Below are 12,297 nucleotides of genomic sequence, written 5' to 3'. Positions count from 1 at the left end.
GTGCCTTGATTAAAATGCTTTCCTATGTTTGTTGTTTACTTATATATCAAATACTATTTTTAAATATATATTTACAGTTAGACTAGTGATGCAAAGAACAAATTAAAAAATTCACAAAATAATAGCTTATTAATTGCCAAAGGAGTATTTTATTATTTTTACATAGCATATAGCTTGATATTTCCTATAATGCTGCACAAATTTCTACATTGATTTTTATGGATTCTGTTGGCCATATTTAAATTTGTTTATGAACATCTACTGGCACTTTTTACTTGGGAAATGAAGCTGTTTCCCTGTAAAGCCACAGAGAGTGGCTGCTTATTTGCATTTCCTTTTTTTATTTATTTTTTTGGCTTTAATTTTGATAAAGTTACAGTAGCAATGTCCTTCTTGTCTTGAAATAAATACTTCTTTTCAAATTTCAGGAGGTGATCCCTTGGGACAGTTTGCTATTGAAAATATACAAAACGAATGGAAGGTCTATGTCAAAAAGCCTCTGGACAGGGAAGAAAAGGATAATTATCTTCTAAATATTACAGCTACTGATGGAACATTTGCAACAAAAGCTGTGGTAGAGGTTAAAGTTCTTGATGCTAATGATAACAGCCCTATTTGTGAAAAGGTAGGCAGAGCCTTGTGTCTTCTTCATCCAGCTGCTTTCATACATAAAATCTACACTTTCTCTGAAATTGCTTTTCAGGAGACTGACAAATAGCTATTACTTTTAAACCAGTAATGAAAATTTCAACTATTAAGTTAGAATGCTATCAAAGAAAAGAAACTTCATAAACACCTTTTTTAAAAATCCAAAGACATTTCATTGATGGAATTTTGACACTCACTGGGTATTTGAAGAATACAAGGAGAATTGTAGTACATTTCTGCTGTATTAATGCATGCTTTTCCAAAAGAAATTGTTTTAAGCTGCAGCCATGATAGTTTATATGCTCTTATTTTATGAAAGAATCAAGGTCTGAAAGAAGGCTATACCATCACTTAGGTGATGCATGTGTGTATTACCTGTGATATAAGAGTTGAAAAGACTGGAACATTATCCTGCAGTTGCACTCAACAGCAGCAAAAATCTGTAATCCATAGAATTTTTCTTGTTTTAAAGCTGTCTGCGTTACCAGATTAGATACTCTGTAAAAATGGACATGAAAAATAAGCAATGGAAAAAACCCAGAAAGGTGGCCCCTGCAAGATGTGCAATTGCCTTATGATGAAGCCCAGCTTTTTTTGTTTTTTTTTTTTTTAAGTTTAGCACATTTGGAGTTTGCATAGTTGAACCCATATTTAATATTATCAGGTGGAAATCTTACCTTATACTAGGAAGGACAAGTATACAGGGAACACTGAGTTTCTTCTCTTAGTTGATGTTTATGTTGGTTAGGTACAGACTGCCAAGTCAATGTTTTTAGCTTTTTTGCCTTCTTTTTCTCTTTGTTAATGGGCCGTTACAAGGCTCAGTGCTTCTAATTTAATGTATATTCCTGAGATGGCTGAGCTGTAAGAGTGCTTAATGCCCTTAAATTCTGAATACTTTTTCTTATTTTTTTTATTTAATCAGGAAGCTTTTGTGTTATTACAAGAAAGGCAGATACCAGTTTCTTGTAGATTGAGAGAGGCCAAGAAAAAATGATCCACCAGAAGAGGAAAAAATCAAATTAGGAAAATTTATAAATCCTATTTTGGTAACGCATTTAATTATTGGTTAATGAGTTACAAGTCTTTAGAGTTCTTAGCAATTCAGTGATGTTCAAGAGTCCCTATAGTTCCAATATTAAATTCCTTTCTGAACAATCTAATAAATATGAAGTAATTAATTAGAAAATCTTAAGTTCCCTTCATTTTCAGATATAACATCCTCTGGTTTACTTCATATGTTACCAAATATTCAAGCAGAATATTATTTCCTCTGTCATTCCTTCTTCTCCTCAAAGTCTTTCAATGTAACCTTAAAATCTTGCAGACTTTATATGCTGATTCCATTCCTGAGGATGCCCTTCCTGGCAAATTGATAATGCAGGTATCTGCTACAGATGCAGATATTCGTTCTAATGCAGAAATTACTTACACATTGCATGGCACAGGAGCAGAAAAATTCAGACTCACTCCAGACACAGGTAATAATACTTTATACAAGATTCTGATCATCACCTCATTTTACAAAATGTTTTAATGTTACATTAAGACATACATAAAGATCAGTACTTAAAACTTTCCACTAAGGGTTGCTTTATTGTACAACTGTTTAAAATGTAAGTTTTTATAGACTACATGAACGCTAATAATATATTGAATAGAAGTCAGGAAAAAGGCAAGTACTTTAATACATGAGGAACTAAAGAGTAAACAGGGTAATTGCCTTGCAACCAGAAACTTCCATGCTGAAGTGATTGGAGTAAAAATAGGCAATAATTCTTTTTATGTTCCTTGTAGTAGTAGTAGTAGTAATAATTGTTTATAACTGAAAATACCTTTGCCATCATTTGTTTTGGTATATTAAATGCAATGAGGTATATAAATTCGAGGAGCAACAAATTCTGTAGTGAACAGCAAAAGTGCCTTCAGTTTTATTGGAAGCATTATATAAATAAAATTAACTTTTAATTTGCTTGACTTTGGTTTTCATGGCACTTGTATGTTCTGGATTTTAGTACAGGTCACCACTAATGTCAAATCTCATACTGTGCAGGCTGCAGTAGACAAGCAGTAGGGAGTAGTAAATAACATAGAAAAATTAAATAAGATAAATACAAGATGCAATGAAAATACAGATATTAGAATACTTCAGTCACAAAATAAATGACAAGGAATTTACTTTATGGGTTTGTTTGTTGTTTGTTTCTTTTTTTAATTTGAATGTTACCTATGTGATGTACTAGTATGTTTTTACCAAAAAATCAGAATTTATGGGGATAGAATACTCTTAAACAGTATTTCATAATGCTTTTTTGAATTGGTTAAAAGGAGACAATGACTGCACATAGTGCCTTTCATTTTTTTCTGTCACTTTGGAAAGAAAGTATGTGTTAAGACTTCTACATGTTTGTCTGTAGCAGCAGGTTATATCTGATGGCATAGCTCTGTTTATTCAGTGAATGTTAGAGGAGGAACTACATAACCCAGAAAAACTAGGCAGGATTTAACCTTGCATTTTTTTTAAAGCAACAGTTCTAATATTTTCATTGTCTTTTCACAAACATGGATTTGTGCATGTGTACACATGCCTTCTCTTTTCTCAACATCATATGGTTTTATTTTTTTTAGCTAATATCTGTTTCAAGAACATTAGGGAAAAAAGGTGGGGTTTAGTGTTTAAACTTCTCAAGCTGAAAAGGCAGGTCACTTACATGCTTTGGCCAAAGTGAAGCTCACTAGTGTTGACTTAGGTACTGATGAAATTACTGTAAAGAAGTAAATTATTTAGTTTTTTCTGATTTTAGGAGAAAACATGTTAGACTTTAATCTTGCAACTTTCGTCAACTTATGTGTGTTTTCTCTTTGTAGGTGAACTGAAGACATTAATGGCACTCGATCGTGAGCAGCAAGCAGTTTATCATCTTCTAGCGAAAGCCACAGATGGAGGAGGGAGATTTTGCCAAGCTAATATTATTCTGACTCTGGAAGATGTGAATGATAATGCCCCAGAGTTTACAACTGATACTTACTCCATTACAGTATTTGAAAACACAGAGCCTAAAACCCTTTTAACAAGAGTGCAGGCAACGGATGCAGATGCAGGTATGCATTCTTTGACTGATACTTTTGTCATCATCTCCAAGTTACAGTAATGTTTATTAGTCATATTCTGAGAGATGTCAAGTGTTTCAGTACGATTGACAGATGTTCAACACTACCCAGGATTAGACTCCTGAAAGATATATTTAGGTCTACTAAATCATGTAACACCTGCCTTCCATGTGTGAGCAGGTTGGAATGTATCCCTTTTGTGTGTTTGCAAAAAAAAGAGAGGGGGAGAAACAAAATTTAGGATATTTTTAGTCTGGTAATGTATTAATGTTATGATGTGTTAGGTTCATCCTTTTTCTAGTGCTGTAAAGTGGGACTGTCAAGTTATGTCTGTTCATGTAAATGTTCAGAGATTTTTGAATGTGTGTTTCTCAGGGTAGCCATTGATCATGATGCCATCAAGAGAATCCTGGTCAGTTGGAGTTTTCTCTATCTGCTACTATGTTAAGATTTTTGCTGTCTCTTTATCTTGATTGTTCAGATACAAGTATTTAAGTGAACATGAATTGAAAATGACATAGACTTTGTTGCAAGGAATACAGCAGCATAAAATATTTTTAGAAGTGTATAATTTCCATATATCATCAGTTTATTAAGCAAGTGATAATAATCAATAGTTGTCTCACTCTTGTGAATAAAACTGATCTGTGTGCTGTGATAAAGCTAAGTTGCTCACTGGGAAGGTAACAGACAGATGTCTTCACACTTCACTAGTCTTTAAGGCTCAGGAGGACGGAAATACTCAGTCCCAAAACCTGTAATTTGTTTGTTTTATACAGAAAGGTTGCCAGAAATTACATTCCCGCTAATTTTGGGGCATGGTTCTTAGATAAACTAGTTACTTGATGCAACCTAGCTCCCTTGTATCCTCCTCTAATATTTTAAGCCTACTAAGTAGATGCTGTTGTCCTAAAGTTATAATTAGATTTTTATTACTAATTGTTTCATATTAGCTAGTACTGTGACTGAAGCAGTACCATGCTCCATGTTTTCTCTATGGCAGAGAATCAGTGCAGTGAAGTGTTAATTTTTTCTGGAAAACATCCTGCCCATCACAAGAGCCTTTAACGCATGCTAAAATTTACTTTTGACATGAATGATAATATTTAGCAAGCATGTTTTATTTCTATAGCTATCAGATCAATCATTATGTTGGTGTATTTTAACAGCTGCTTTGTACTTGAATATTTATTTTCAAAATGCAGGGCTGAACCGTAAAATCCATTATTCACTGGTGAACTCTGCAGAGGGTCAGTTCTCTATTGATGAATTCTCTGGAATCATTCATTTGGAGAAGCCTTTGGATCGGGAAGTACAAGCTGTGTACACACTAACTTTGAAGGCTACAGATGAAGGTTTACCTAGAAGACTGTCTTCAACAAGTAGTCTTATAGTTTCTGTTTTGGATATTAATGATAACCCACCTGTATTTGAGCATAGGGAGTATAGTGCAAGTGTATCAGAGGACATTTTGGTTGGAACAGAAGTTCTCCAGATCTATGCTGCAAGCAGGGACATTGAAGCCAATGCTGAAATCACATACTCAATAGTCAGTGGGAATGAACATGGAAAATTCAGCATCGATTCAACAACAGGTAACAGATTACAACTGTGAATATAGTAAGCTAACCAAGCACAATACTATACTGTGTTCTGCACTAGTTCAGTCAAACAGGTTGTGTATAATCCATGTGCATCCTTGCTTTAAAGTTGCTGCTGTTGTCTTTTCACCCATTTTGCCAGCATGCTTACTAGAGGAGTACAGTACAATGTAGAATAGGAGCTTTATTTGTTGCTGCTTGGATTAGATTCATGTAGCTTGCAAGAGTAAGGGTTTCCTAACTGAAATAATGCCCACCCTGGGAACAGAGGGGGTGGAAAGACATATCTGTAATGGTGGAACCATAATAGTCTTTCCACAAAAGACAATATAATCATATAGTCAGAATGACTTGCTAGACTTGGTAAAAGAAGGATCAGAAATTACATTGATTATGAAAACTAGTCATTGGTCCACGAAGACAGTAACCCTAGTGGAGTTTGATACGGTGTTGAAGAACATTCTGTTCAACTGTATATCCAGCATGACAGTGGAGATTTTAGGCTTGCGTGATAGCCAAATTTAGTCTCAGAAACTGTTTAGGTTCTATATATCATTTTTCCTTATTAATGACAATTCTCTGTTAAAAATCAATATACACTTCAATTCTAGTTTTGTTTTCTTACATAGTTCTCTTTCTAGAGCTAATTTTTGGCAAAGTTTGTTGAGTTTGTTTGTTTGTTTTTAATAAGATTTCTACCCAAAAGTTCATTGTAGTTAATTGTACCAGTGTAATTGAAATTATAATTCTTCCAGCTGCTTTTTCCACTGTGCATGCTGGTTCTGTAGTGTAGAAGTGTGGCTCATCTTCGCTGAACGAAGATTTGGGCAGGGCTCTCCCCATGTGGGTGTGCCCTTCCAGCCTGCGCAGTGGATTTTAGGCGAGGCTCAGCGTGCACAGAACTGGCCCCACCGTTTAAGTCCCGAGGTTCATCTGCCACGGCCGAGCGAGCTTGGACAGTGCCAGTGAAGTCCTCAGGACTAGAACCTACAGCACCCGGTATTTCCCAAGAGGTCTCCCATCCAAGTACTAATCCAGGGCTGACCCTGCTTAGCTTCCGAGATCTGACGGGATCGGATGTCAGGGAGGCATTTAACTGCTGTGTAGAAGTACTTTGCCAGATAAACTCCGTATTTTTGAAAAGAGGCAAAAGGTTCTAGAAAAACTCTTTAAGCAGCAAATCAGTGTGCATGCTAGGGGCCGCACTATCTTAACTACTCAGTTGAAAACTCACAAAGTGTAAATATGGTGGGTTTAAAGCGTGAATCTTCTGTGGTAATGGCAGGAAGCTTTCATCTTTCTACGTACACATGTAAAGCATGATCATTTTACTGTGTAGCTCCAGCTTTACAGTGACAAATCAAGCCCTGAAGAAAGCTCAGTATTTGTCAGGCCAAAATAAAAAGTTGCAATACATGATACTACAGCAATAGCAGAGTTTGTATGAGGCTTTTTTCTTTCTTCTTCCCTAGGAGCTATTTTTGTCATAGAGAGCTTGGATTATGAAAGTTCTCATGAGTACTACTTGACAGTGGCAGCCACGGATGGAGGCACACCTTCATTAAGTGATGTTGTAACAGTGAATATTAATGTCACGGATATCAATGACAACACTCCAGTGTTTAGCCAAGACACTTACACTGCAGTAATCAGTGAAGATGCTGTGCTTGAACAATCAATTATTACAGTACGTAAGGTTTTTTTCCTTTGAAATACTCTGACATGATGATCAAGCTTTCTGTCTTGAAGGTATAAGTATTGATTTGTAGGTGAACATAAATGAATAGATGTGAGTGAATTGAAAATTTACTTTGAAAAAGTTTCAGAACCAAGGACTTCAAATGCTGTGGGAAAATAGATGATGTTTTGTGATATATTTATGTTTTCTTCATGAAAACATGACTTAATTTTCAAAAGAAATTCAGGAAATTAAATTATGTTAGTATGTTCTGTTTGGATGACATTTCTCTTAAAACTATGAAGTGTGTTAGACTAAAACAGCTCATCTTCAGGGTGAATTTATCTGAAACATGCTAGAATCTATTTCAACCTGTTTTAAATGAAACTGTAATGTCCCTTAGGTTATGGCAGATGATGCTGATGGACCTTCAAACAACCGCATTCACTACACAATTATAGATGGCAATCAAGGAAATCCATTTACAATTGACCCTACCAGGGGTGAAATAAAAGTGACTAAGCTTCTAGACAGAGAAAAGGTAAGTTTTTCATGCTTTTTGAGCTTTTGGGATTAATGTAACTATACCATAATTACATTTTTTATTCTATTTGTAAATTTCCATTTCATGTTCCAAAATTAATATAACTCTCATAAGGGAAAGCATCTACTTATATCAGTACTTTTGGGGAGCATAAGAGAAGAGAAAGGATTAATTATATGAAGACAAGCTTTGCTAGAGGTTCATGCTAGAATATTTCTTCTATAAAACAAAAGCTGAGTTTGTTACTTTTTTGCTCTTTAGTGAATGTTTGATTTTTTTATTTTTTTTTAATTTTTTAGATTTCAGGATATACCTTGACAGTTCAAGCTTCAGATAATGGAAGCCCACCTAGACTTAACACAACCACAGTTAATATTGATGTTTCTGATGTAAATGATAATCCTCCAGTATTCTCAAAAGGAAACTATAGTGTTATCATCCAGGTAAGTACAAATAAGGAAGGAGGCACATCGATAATATTACTGGACTGTTGTGACTTAAAAAATGTTGCAAGATATGATAAATGTAATGCTTCAGTTCTATTTTTCTGTATTTTTGATTATTTAAGGTTGCCTGTGAGACTGCTTGCCAAATAAGTGTTAAGGGCTACAAAGTTCCTGTTGTGGAGGTTATTTAAAAACTTGCATTACAAGTTCAGAGAATCACAGAATGGGTCTGGTTGGAAGGGACCACAGTGGGTCATCTGGTCCAACCTCTGTGCTCAGTCAGGGTCATCCTAGAGCATATTGCACAGGATTGCATCCAGATGTTTTTCAATATCTCCAGTGAGAGAGACCACAACCTCTCTGGTGGTTCTGTTTCCATGTTCCTCGTGTGTGCACTTGTACATGTATTATTGTACATTGCATTTATGTTTGTAACATTCTTAGTGTCATACGGATGTTAAAATCCATAATGGTTTTGCTATTTCTTTTTAATCTTAAGAGTTACTGCTTTGAAAAAGATCTTTCAGGTACCTATTACTGTGAACCTAGTGTTGTGCACCGTGGCACATAGTTTAAGACTTAATTCCTGTTGGCCTCCTCTGGAATCAGAAGCAGTTAGAACAGGAGTAGGATTCATATTGCTGCATACCGATCCTTTGACTAATTTTGCATCTTAGAAGGGTAGCAATGGGCAAGATTCTCAAGTGTCTGGCATGTACTTGTCTGGTTCAAAAAATTCTACTAAAGCAAAGACAGCAGGGGCAGCATCTGGTCTGTACTTCTTGTCTTCCTGAATCCAATAGAGGGTAAATGGAAGGCAACAAAGAAAGTGCATTAAGTCCTTTATCTACTGGAAGTGTAAATGAGCTCAATCCCTTGGGTCCTTTTGCTGTTGCTGTGCCTGGCCTAGTACAATAGATCAGTGAGGATCAGGCAATGTTATCTCATGCACTGTGTTATCCTAACATACCAGTTCCATTTGAGATTGTGTACATGATCTGTAAAGGCAGCTTTCCAAAATAAGACAAAGTGATTAATCTCTACTCAATACATAGAGTATGCAAGTGAGAATTTCTGGATCATGTTTAAAAACCAAACTAACAAAACCCCAAAACAAACAAAATAAAAAACACAACCAAAAAATCACAACAGATTTGTATGTTTGTGTGCTGTCACAGGTATATTCTTTTCTGCAATTACAGTCTTTCTTGAAGTTATTCTTGAATATTAGTTATGTATCTCCTAAAACTACAGATTATGTCGCTGCTGTCTGTAATATTTCCCTTACTTGATTAAAAAGAAAGACCTCTTGTTCTACGGTTCTTTCATATGAGCCTGTCCTAGTATGAAGGTAGCAGGGAAAAAGCTGAAGGAGTTGCCCAAGAATGCTGGTGTGCATTTCCCTATGTATTGGAGATGGACATGTTAGGACACAGTTAAAAATGTGCTTAGCTGTTATGAAAATCAAATTACTTTAGATGTCCAGACGTAAATATTTGTATTTTAACAATGGTCCTTGTCTGAAAAAAAGCTTCAGCTGCAATATCTGGTAAATAAATTTACTTATTCTCTCAGGAACAAAAAGGGCATGCTTGTCATTAGTTTTTGCAACTGGAAAAGGATAGCATTTTGTATTGTACTTCAAAATAATTTTTCTACTTTTTTTGCTTTTAAAATAGGTATGTATATAAAAAAATCTGTCCAATACAGTATAGTATGATTATTCTGGGAGAGGTGTTACAAGTGTTAAATAAAGTTGTACGTGTATGTAAGCTACATGGTAAGCCAAAGTATTTGAAGTGTCTGTAAAACCTCAGGCATCCACATGACGCAAACTCGAAGGGATTTTTTGATGCAAATTTTAAAACCTGGATTTCATATTTTAACTGGATTATGGCTGTAGCAGCCACAACTATAATCAGAACACTAATTAGGGGCACAAGGGGTCAGATGGAGGAGTGTGTTTTTATAGTCCTCCCAACTGAGGCATTGGATTATTCTTAACAGTTGTTTTAGCTAAATCTGAAATCATTGATGACTTGGTAATTAGGCTACAGCAATATTAATTCAGATTGAAGTGGGAAATGTAAAGTGTCAAGCTGAGCTACCTTCAAAAATATAATACAAAGTTTCAAAGTGTACTACCTTTCTCCTTTTACTGTTTTTTATTCTTATTCTCAGATGGTAGTAGTTTTTCTTCAACAGTACTGTAATTCTGATTTTCTTAATACTGATTAACTGGTTTGACAATAATTTGATTTTTTTTGCTGTTGTGAAGAAGAAATCAACTCCAGACTATCCTCAATTTAACAAAAGCAATCTGTATTATGCATTTATAGGAAAATAAACCTATTGGATTTAGTGTGCTGCAACTAGTGGTGACAGACAAGGACTCTTCTCACAATGGCCCTCCTTTTCTCTTCACCATCCTGAGTGGAAATGAAGAGAGCTCTTTTCAGATTAACCAGCAGGGAGTTCTGACCACAAGTGCTACACTGAACCGCAAAGTGAGGGATCACTATTTACTTCACGTTAAGGTAGGATATGCCTCCTCTAGCTGTGTTGCATTGTAAGTATTTAGTGAACTTTTCCCACTCATGCCCAGTCCACAACTTGTCTTTCTGTTACAAGATCCTAACATGCCATGTAGTCATTTGAGGCGTGTCTCTTGAGGTAACATCTTCAGAGACAAAGTGTGTTGGTTTAAGTGGAAATCTTCACAGGTATAATGGCAAGTTTAATCAAACTCACAGTAGGAGTAAGGTGTAAGTGAAATGGTAACTGGGTAAGTGGTCTTGATAAGCCTTATGCCTTCTGGTTGGGATGCTGGAAAAGCCAGCAGGGAACAAGTCCCTTGAGCCACCCACTTATTGACTACAGAATTCCTCTTGTCACTATCACTTTGACTCTGGAAGCTGTATGCTGGACTACACGCACATGATAGAAATATTGAAAGTTGCACAGTGTAGCAGTACTGAAAAATTTTTCTGCAGTGCCACATTCTATTTTCCAATGGCAATTGAAAACATGTTTTTTTAAGTTTGGAAAACCAAGTCAGTGCACCTTTCTCATAGCATTGAAACTTGCAGTGCAGTAGTTTGAGATCTCAGGATCTTGCACTGGAAGATGCACCATAAAACTCAAAAAATTACCTGGCATGCAATAATGTTCATATAATATGCATTTGCTGTTGTTGTGCAAAAAGACCAGGCTATGTTCAAGGTTACTGAGCTAAGTTCTCTCAAATACTTTCTGTAACCTAGTGTAAGAAAAGTTCAGACTTTTTTTTTAATTTTATCTAGTTCTTTCCAATTCAATTATAAATTAAGCAGCTGTGAAAAGAGGACTTAAAATTGGTAGGCAAAAAATAGCTGGCCTTAATTCTTAAACTTCATTCCCATATTTGTGTTTTAAGAAAAATTCTTACCTTTATTTTTACATGAGGAATTTCTTTCAATCTCCAAATTATTCTTATACACACTATTGCAGATAATTTCTGAGTAAACATAGACTTGCAGAGTTTTAGAGCAATATTGTCTGCAACCATGTATATTGAATTCTGTCCGCACTGGGATAATTGTGACATATTTATACAAAGTCTGTTTTCTTTGGGGAAAGAAGAAGAAATTCCCACAAGTACTGTAATTTGATGGTTGAGTCACTAAAATATGTTAGCACGAACCATCAGTATAAGGACAGATAGTTTCATTTAAATGTAGTTTAGTTAGGGTTAAAGATTTGAGATGAAAAAGAAGGTAGATATATCATTTCTTGTTAGCTATTTTTGCTCTACAGTGATATGCCGGTGCCGGTTCCCCCAAAGTCACTTTTTTGTTTATGGAAGAACCAGCAATGTTTTTCCTGTATGTGGAATTAGTGTAGTACAAGATTCATGTGTTTTATTTTAAATCTTCTCTAAGCAATAATTAATTTCTATTTATTTTGCTTCTAAAACATATTCTTACACATGCACTTGCAGGCAGTTATGGCTGTTCTGTGTAGGCTGTTTCATTGACTTTGTCACATTTCATGATTTAGCTACACCCTTGGCCCTGTCTAACATGCCTGGCTTTTCTTAAGTGTGAGATGCCTGTCTAACATCATCTGGGTGGAATCATGCAGTTCTTTAATTTCTAAGCCCCTTCCTGGACTCTAAACTGCCTGTTTCCAGCCTGTCAGTACTTCAGCTATCTTGTCTTTAGCACAGCACTTGAAAAAAGCCTTTTTTCCAGGGAATGAATAAGGGCTACTTTTAATGGCATCCAATAG

At 35.5% G+C, this 12,297-nt stretch overlaps 1 protein-coding gene across 3 annotated transcripts in view; it reads left to right on the top strand.

The window, feature by feature from the left end:
* FAT1 (FAT atypical cadherin 1) overlaps window positions 1-12,297 on the top strand; it is a 100,302-nt gene that overhangs the window by 73,314 nt on the left and 14,691 nt on the right. For all 3 annotated transcript variants that reach the window (XM_071556363.1, XM_071556362.1, XM_071556361.1), the window contains exons 11-18: window positions 429-625; window positions 1,976-2,129; window positions 3,517-3,750; window positions 4,965-5,354; window positions 6,833-7,047; window positions 7,442-7,579; window positions 7,882-8,025; window positions 10,368-10,565. In XM_071556363.1, the coding sequence (XP_071412464.1) occupies window positions 429-625; window positions 1,976-2,129; window positions 3,517-3,750; window positions 4,965-5,354; window positions 6,833-7,047; window positions 7,442-7,579; window positions 7,882-8,025; window positions 10,368-10,565 (1,670 nt within the window). The remainder of the gene's footprint in view (window positions 1-428; window positions 626-1,975; window positions 2,130-3,516; window positions 3,751-4,964; window positions 5,355-6,832; window positions 7,048-7,441; window positions 7,580-7,881; window positions 8,026-10,367; window positions 10,566-12,297) is intronic.

Source organism: Pithys albifrons, chromosome 5, assembly GCF_047495875.1.
Source record: "Pithys albifrons albifrons isolate INPA30051 chromosome 5, PitAlb_v1, whole genome shotgun sequence".
Taxonomy (NCBI): domain Eukaryota; kingdom Metazoa; phylum Chordata; class Aves; order Passeriformes; family Thamnophilidae; genus Pithys; species Pithys albifrons.
This window is presented reverse-complemented; position numbering and strand designations above follow the sequence as displayed.